At 52.0% G+C, this 8,056-nt stretch overlaps 1 protein-coding gene across 1 annotated transcript in view; it reads right to left on the bottom strand.

The window, feature by feature from the left end:
• Nucleotides 1–3,121: 3,121 nt before the first annotated feature.
• The window catches only part of POGZ (pogo transposable element with ZNF domain), a gene marked incomplete at its 5' end in the record, with an annotated part of 14,617 nt that continues 9,682 nt past the window's right edge, over nucleotides 3,122–8,056 (bottom strand). The window contains 6 exons of the mRNA XM_010185501.1: nucleotides 3,122–4,730; nucleotides 4,870–4,894; nucleotides 5,561–5,673; nucleotides 6,046–6,105; nucleotides 6,689–6,829; nucleotides 7,346–7,515. Coding sequence (XP_010183803.1) covers nucleotides 3,122–4,730; nucleotides 4,870–4,894; nucleotides 5,561–5,673; nucleotides 6,046–6,105; nucleotides 6,689–6,829; nucleotides 7,346–7,515 — 2,118 coding nt within the window. The remainder of the gene's footprint in view (nucleotides 4,731–4,869; nucleotides 4,895–5,560; nucleotides 5,674–6,045; nucleotides 6,106–6,688; nucleotides 6,830–7,345; nucleotides 7,516–8,056) is intronic.

The raw sequence follows: 8,056 nt of genomic DNA, 5'->3' as shown, positions 1-8,056 counted from the left end.
GAGATTTCAGGCCGGCTCCTGGTTTGGGGTGGGGATGGAGCCCGTGGGATGCTCCAGAGTCACGGATTTCAGGCAGGCTCCTGGTTTGGGGTGGGGAAGGTTCCTGACGGCTGCAAGTCCTTCTTGCTGAAATGCAGCAAAACCCCATGGCTTTTGTGTTCTTGTCAGGGGTTCTCCTCCTGTACCCCACTTGGCAGCGCCTTCAAGGGATGGGGAGCGGGGTCGGGGGCTCCCATCTCCCATGGTCCCCTCGCTGCTGGAGGCGCCGTTTGCTGTCCCCTCCCCGTCTCGGTTCCTGAGCTGCGGCTCCGTCGCTGCAGGAGGCGGCTCCTGGAAGGTTCACCCACGCAGGGCAGGACGAGCGCTGCTCTCGGCCGGTGCCCGTTCGCTAAATCGCAGATTAAACACGCAAGATTTGCCCCGACGAAAGAAAAAGCCACTGAGCCGTGTGGTCTGCAGCGGGAGCACACGGACGCCGTGGGGCGTTGCTGCGTGTGCCGTGTTCCTCCCGCAGCGCTCGGGCTCCCAACGGCCACCGATTCTGCTCGGGATGGGTAAAAACCTTCAGTCACCTGCAGGCAGAATGAAAAGACCCCTTCAAAGGAGGGGGAAGCAGCAGCAGCGGCGTTTCCAGGCTGAGCTTTCCCAGTCACCCAGCGGCTCCTCCGGTCCAGACCCCGCTGTCGTCCCAGTAACGGCCTCAAACCAGCGCCGTTCTGCTCCTCCAGCTCCCAGCGCCTGTGAAGTGAAAAGCATAGAGGGGAAAAGTGGAACAGGGGAGGCAAGGCAGGGGTTCAGTTTCTTCAGTTGTCTCAAATCACCAAGATCCTTTTCAAATCCTGTTGCTCTGCCAACTGCCCCTGGGATGTAAGGGCTCCGAAAATCGAAGCTCATCACCCTATAGATCACCCTATAGCTCTAGATCATCCTAAAGCTATAGATCCTATAGCTCACAGATCACACTATAGCCATAGATTATCCTAAAGCTAGAGATCATAGATCACCCTACAGTTCTAGATCATCCTATAGCTCATAGAGCATCCTAAAGCTATAGATCCTATACCTATAGATCACCCTATAGCTACAGATCATCCTATACCTATAGAGCACCCTATAGCTACAGATCATCCTATACCTATAGATCACCCTATACCTCTAGATCATCCTATAGATCATAGATAATCCTAAAGCTACAGATCCTATAGCTCACAGATCACCCTATAGCTACAACTTATCCTATACCTATAGATCATCCTATAGCAACAGAACACCCTATAGCTCACAGATCACCCTATAGCTACAACTTATCCTATACCTATAGATCATCCTATAGCAACAGAACACCCTATAGGTCACAGATCATCCTATAGCTATAGATCATCCTATAGATCACCCTATAGGTCCCCAGCAGCAGCCAGAGATGCTGCACCCCCAGCACAGCCCTGGCTGGCTCCAGGACAGCAACAAACCAGCATTACAGGCACTCCAGACAGGGCTCACCTTGGTATTTCTTGGCATTATATGAAAGAAATCCCTAAGTTATATTAAGAGGGGTGTGTGCTGCTACCCGAGATAAACAACAGTAAAAACACTTATTCAGGAGAGAGTTTTATTAATGGGTTTTTTTTTCAGAGTTTTATTTAAAAAAAAAAAAGAAAATCTGATGGGGAGAGCGGGTTGTTCCATTGAACCGAATGTAATGGGCAGAGAGGGGCTGCAGAAATGGGACAGAGGAGTGTTGAGGATGTGCAACCACGCTAATTACCAGCTTAATTACCAGCTTAATTACCATCTGGGCTGGGGGGGGTTTCTTCAGGAGGGAACCCAGCCCCTGACCCGGGCAGCGCTCGCCTCGGGGTGGGGGAAATTCAGACTGCGCTTTACACGGAGCATTACGGTACTGCCACGGGCTGCGCTTTACACGGTGCATTACGGTACCGCCACAGGCCGCGCTTTACACGGAGCATTACGGTACCGCCACGGGCTGCGCTTTCCACGGAGCATTACGGTACCGCCACACAGCTCTCCATAATAAAAACACATGTTTATAAATCCATTTCCCTGGTTTTATTAAATGTTCCACTTCTGTACATTTGAAAGATGAACCATTTACAGGTCTGCACATGCTGCCTCCTGCCGTCCTCCGCTGCGAGGGAAGGTTCACAAAAACCTCTATGGAAACAGAAAGGTGCAGGTGCCGCCGGGCTCCGTACGTCAAAACGCTCCCCCGTCCATACCATGGTACATACGATTAAAAAAACCCCTCAAACATGCAAACTGTAGAAAAATTTAAGCTGGCAGTGAAAAATAAAAGCAAACGTCTTCGGTGTCTTTTTTTTTGTTGTTTCCTTTTTTGTTTTCGTGTGCACGTCACAGTTTGTCTCCATTAAACCCCTCTAACTCTAAGGACCGCAGTGTCTGATGCCATCGCTCTAAGCAAGGTTTCTCAACCACCGTCGGTCAAGGTTTCATGGTCCGTGGGGGGTTGACCCCCACCCAGGCCTGGCCCCCCCCTCTCCCCCAAATTCAAAATAATTAAATTTCTTTGGAAAAAAAACCCCAAACAAACCAAAACCCAAACAAAAAAGCAAACCAAACCCAAATCTTAATGGCCAATTAGAGAAGGTTCACACATTAAAGCAGTAACTCAGAGCTAAATTTGCCACAGAAACCTGAAATCTCTGGGTCAAGTGTTAAAAAAAAACCAACCAAACAAACCCCAAGAATCGGTGTTAAGACAACCCAAAAGATTTATATACTGGTTCATTAGCTACATAAGTTTTCTCCTTTCTTTAGAAATGGTCACATTGACAATGTAGAATTCAAAACATTTCTGCACAATAAAAACGGAAAACTATGGTACAGTGAGGTAAAGAAAACGCAAAAATATTCACCCACGATATATTTTCAGAAAATACCAACACAGTGATTTTTTTTTTTGTTTGTTTTCCTTTTAAAAAAAGCACAAAACTTATAAATGAACAGCATCAATGGCTATTTATCTGAGTGATCGCCTACGAATTTCCTAAACCCACAAATCCACAGGGAAGTGTTAATGGTCTCAAACCCAACATTTATTTCCAACCCAACCCTTTCCGGATCGCGATTCGCGGCTCGGCGCTCAGATTTCCATCAGATCCAAATCGGCGTCTTCGAAGCCGTAGAAGGACTCAGTCTCGCTCTCCCCCTCGAAGAGGCGGTGGAGGATTTCGGGGTCTGCGCACTCCTCGGTCGGGGGCCGGTCCTGACCCTCGGCCTCCTCCTCCGCCTCCTCCTCCTCCTCTTCCTGCTGCTGCTGCTGCTGCTGCTGCTCGGCGCTGAGCTTCAGCTGCTCCTCCAGCGCGGCGATCAGCTCCTCCTGCATGTCGGCGTTGCGCGTGGGCGAGTTGGCCGTGCCGTCCGGCCCCGGCAGCACGCTGGCTACCAGGAACGACTGCTGCACCAGTTCGGGAGAGTCACTGATGACCTCCAGCACCTCGGCCAGCCAGCACAAAACCAGCTGGAGGAGGATGTCCGAGTCGCACGTGGAGTCCGCCATCTCCTTGGCTTGCTCCCTCCATTTTTTATGCAAGAAATTTTTCACAGTCCTTTTGATACAAACATCCAGAGGTTGGATTTTGGAGCTGCAGCCTGCGGGGACGACGGCGGGCAGGGTGCTGGAAGCGCTCAGCAAGGCCAGTACCTCTTCCGAGAGGTGCGTTCGGTGACAGTCCAGCACCAGCATGCCCTTGCTGTTCTGACACCGCGTGTGCTCCTGCCACACTCGCGACGACCACAGCTCCATCACTTCGTCGTCGCTGTATCCGCTCTCCTTCGCCTCCAACACGATGGACTCGGGCACGTTGGCGGGCTGCCGCACGCGCCCCCTGTAGAAAACCAGCGTGGGGAGAACGCTGCCGTCGGCCAGGATGGTGAGGACCACGTCGCACCAGGGCTCCCCGGTCCCCACCGTCTGCAGGGCGTTCTCCTTCCGGTCGTCGCTGCTCAGCACCTCCACGTCGAGGAAGAGGGAGATTTCGTCGATGGCCGCGATCATGGAGAGGGGCAGGTCCTGCGTGTGGATCTGACGCTGCACGAACTCGATGAAGCAGCTGGCGTTGTCCTCCACGTCTTTGGGGAGGGGGTGAGCCACCGCCCTGCGGGTGTGCGTGCTGAGGTTGTGCCGCAGCATGAACCTCACCGCCCACTCGTAGGAGATCTTGAAGCCGCCTTCCAGGGACCGGCCAATCTTGGTGGCTTTCTGGAACAGCGTCTCCTCGTTGACGGGCAGCTGCTGCTCTCTCTGCGTCAGGACCCACTCCGCCAGCTTCTCTTCGGCCTCTAAGCTGAGGTATTTGCCCTCCGACAGCGACGCCAAGTTCTCCTCTTGGAAAGCCTGAAACCTCCGCAGCCAGCGCTTGATCCGCCTCTGGGGATTTCGGAAGTGCTCCGCAGCCTGCTCCGTGGTGCAGCACAAGGCAAACAGTACGACCCGCAGCTTTTTTACCGACAGCTGCTCCTTTTTGCTCGCAGGCTCGGGCTCCTTGGACGGTTGCTCGTCTTCTGCGGCATCAATATTTAAGCACTCTTCTTCCTGGCAGGCCAGAGGTCTGCCGTAGGCTGCTGGGGCCAGCTCAGGCTCCAGGTCATCCTGCGCAGGTAACACGGACTTTGTTTTCACAGTAGCAGCTTTGCTGGGGGAATAGGTAGGACACGTGTTCTTCGTGCTTTTGTCCTGGGGCTGAACGTGCCTTGAAGGGAGGAAACACAGGACCTCCTTAAAACCCAGACAGATCAAGCTGCTGAGGGCAAACAAGCAAACAAAAAATATCCCCAAAGCCAACCCCATAACCTGAAACAGATGAGGGCAGAGAAGAGTTTACAGATTACCTGGAATGCGATAGACAAGTAGGCCCTGCGGAGAAAAACAAAAGAACAAAACCATTTGTAGCTGAACAAACAAAGAAGTCGGTGCCAACAAACAAGTCCTGCTACAGAGAGGAGGAGCAGCGTCCCTCTGTTACTCCGAAGCACCCCAAAATTCATCACCCATCCCTTCAAACCCCACGTACACCTTCAGCCCTCAGCAAGCGAAGGCTGCTTGAACCACACTCTTGGACAACAAAACTCCAGGGCCATTTGAAAGCACAGGAGGGGTCTGGTCAGGAAAGCTCAGCTTTGGCCACATCCCCCAGGTTTTGCAAGTTGACAGCACCACTTTTTTAGGCTCTATTCAAGGCCCAGCACCAGCAGCTGCTGAAGCCTCCGGGTGTCACTGGGTACAATGGTGTCCCCGAGGAACAGAGGGGCTCGCTGAAGCCCTGGTATTGTCCCTCCCTGGGAAGATCCCATGGGAAGAGTCATCAGTGACACAGAGCTCCAGGCACAGCAGCTTAACTCCCCAATCTCCATAACAATGCAGACCCATTCAGGCACTCACAGAAGGTCCCCAAAACCGCATTTTCTTAGAGCTCAGGGCTCAGCCCAAAGCTGAACAGGGATGGATTTGATTTAGGAGCTGATGTGTTACGTCCTGCATTTGTTTTCCCACAGCTTTTCTGCTCCTTTTTCAAAGTCTTACCTCGGAAAATAATGTTACTAAACTCGTGGGATGGATTGAAGACCAGATGTTTGGCCATGGCATCACCCTCGGATGTTACGAAGAGACAAGAGGAGCAGGACAGCTTCACACCACTGGAAGGAGACAAAAAAGAGGGGAAGAAATAACGAAGTGAGCTTAGTATCAGTGTCAGATGTGGAAATAAGTACAGCCCCTCATTAATAATTAACAGAAAAGGCGACCCTCCAGTGCATCCAGGCAGCATCCCCACCCCAGAACATCAACTCCCACTGCAAGGCAATGGGAGTCTCAGCACATTGCCCTTAATTCAATACATTGCCCTTAATTCAGCACATTGCCCTTAATTCAATGTATTTTCCTGCGTGGCCAAAAATAAGCAGAGCTTCTTGAGAAGCAGCTCATGAAAGAACAGAGGTGGAGGATCAGAAAGCGAACGCCCATCAGATTCCCAGGGGATTAAAGGAAGACGACAAGTTTTCCATTACCAGGCAGTATAGTTTTTAAACAAAGCCAAGTATTTTGGACTCTTCCGAGGAACATGGTTGCTGCAAGACAAAAGAGTTTTATCACATGTCAGAATTATTCTGGGTATTTAAAGAGCTGTAAAGCCCTGCAAAACACAGCACATTTACAAAGACAGACCCAGCCTCGAGTTTAATAATATTTTGCCCAGCAGCGTTGTAGTCAGGGAAATGAAAACTCTGTGTTTACATGGAAATAAACGTACAGTAACATTTTAAAACGCCCAGATTGTGGAATAACTGCTCCGCCATCCTCTTCTGTGGTCTATCCGCGGTCCTGCACAGACCTCAAGCACGGTGCGATTTCTTTTTCCTTAAGTTCTCACATTATTAAATACGAGAATTTTGCAAAAAATCCTAGCAGCAGTGAAAAATGAGGGCTCTCTGCAGCAGCACACCTGCTGCTAGCTACAACTCCGATGATTTGGGATGAACCTTTCAGCTCTCGCGCTCGGTTTTCTCATCCCATTCGAACGCCACCGCCCACGACACAGAATCCACGTCCAGCGTCCCGCAAAGCGCTGCAGCGAGCTGCAATTTCCCCATAGCCCTTTTTTTTCGGGGCAGAACAAGGCCCCTGCCCTCAGGATCCCCGAGTCTCACGTACTTGATCATGTGGTTGGCGTAAGCCCTGGAGCAGCAGGTGCTGTAGCGACACAGCGAACAGTGCACGTAGGTGGGGAAGTGGTTTGGGAAGTCGGGGATCTCGAAGCTGCACTCCAGACAAGTTTGCCGCCCCAGGACGCTCCTGAAGAGAAGAGGGACACGGTCGTTAGTGTCTGAGCGGATGCCTTTGGAGTTTAACCAGAAAAGAGGAGGATTTAATGCCATGTAAACCTGCAGAATTCGCAGTCAAACCGGTCTGATCTCACACCCCAGGGGTGCCTCACTGCCAGGCTGCGCATTTCCCACTTGCTGTAGTCAGCAGCATACGATTAAAACCCCCCAAATAACATTGAAGACAAGGCAGCAGGGCACAGGACGGGCAGGAAGCCCTCACAGTGATGAAAATCCACCGTTCCTATCAAAGCACCACGCTAATTCTGCGTTCGGCAGTTTCACCTTAAGGGCTTTCACAACTTGGCTTCATCCCGGTTTTGTGGGAAGCTCGATTCTCCTGGCATAAAGTTTCCTTGGCAACTGCTAAGACAGAGCTGCCCAGTGCCGAGGATCGCATTTACCCATCACTGTGGCATTAAAGAGCTGACTACGTTCTCTTTCAAGATCTTTTTTTTTAATGCGAAGTTTAGCAAAACGCTCTGACATTTTTTTGACCGCTCTCTTCTGGACGCTCCTCTGGACGGGCGGGTACAGGAAGATGGGCTGGGGATCGGCAGACGAGAGCGGAGCGGTTTCCTGGCCGGCGCCCTGCGGCATCTCATTCGAAGATATCGGCACTGCCCGCGGCTGGCCTCTGGACGCCCTGATTGTAACCTGCAGCAAACAGATACACCCACACCTCTAAAACACAGGGGCAGGAGAGATCTACCCGAAGTCAGACACCCCTGGTTGCAGCAGTTTTTATCACAGAATCACAGCTCCGTTTGGGTGGGAAGGGACCTTAAAGCTCCTCCAGCCCAGCCCTGCAGTGAGCAGGGACATCTTGAACCAGGTCAGGTTGCTCACAGCCCCATCAAGCCTGGCCTTGAATATCTCCAGGGATGGGGCCTGCACCACCTCTGGGCAACCTGGGCCACTGATTGACCACCTCATGGGGAAGAGCTTTTTCCTCAATCCAACCTAAATCTGCCCTTTTCCAGTTTAAAACCATCCCCCCTGGTCCTCTTGCTCCATGCCCCAGTGAACAGCTCTTCCCCAGCTTTCTCATAGGCACCTTTCAGCTCCTGGTGGGTGCTCTAAGGTCCCCCCGCAGCCTTCTCTCCTCTCCTCCAGGCTGAACACCCCCAACTCTCTCAGCTGTCCCCACAGCAGAGCTGCTCCAGCCCCTCACCATCTCCATGGCCTCCTCCGGCCC

The sequence above is a fragment of the Mesitornis unicolor genome, unplaced genomic scaffold (genome assembly GCF_000695765.1).
Source record: "Mesitornis unicolor isolate BGI_N332 unplaced genomic scaffold, ASM69576v1 scaffold13525, whole genome shotgun sequence".
In the NCBI taxonomy this organism is placed as follows: domain Eukaryota; kingdom Metazoa; phylum Chordata; class Aves; order Mesitornithiformes; family Mesitornithidae; genus Mesitornis; species Mesitornis unicolor.
The sequence above is the reverse complement of the archived record's forward strand: the minus strand, read 5'-3'. Positions and strand labels throughout refer to the sequence as shown.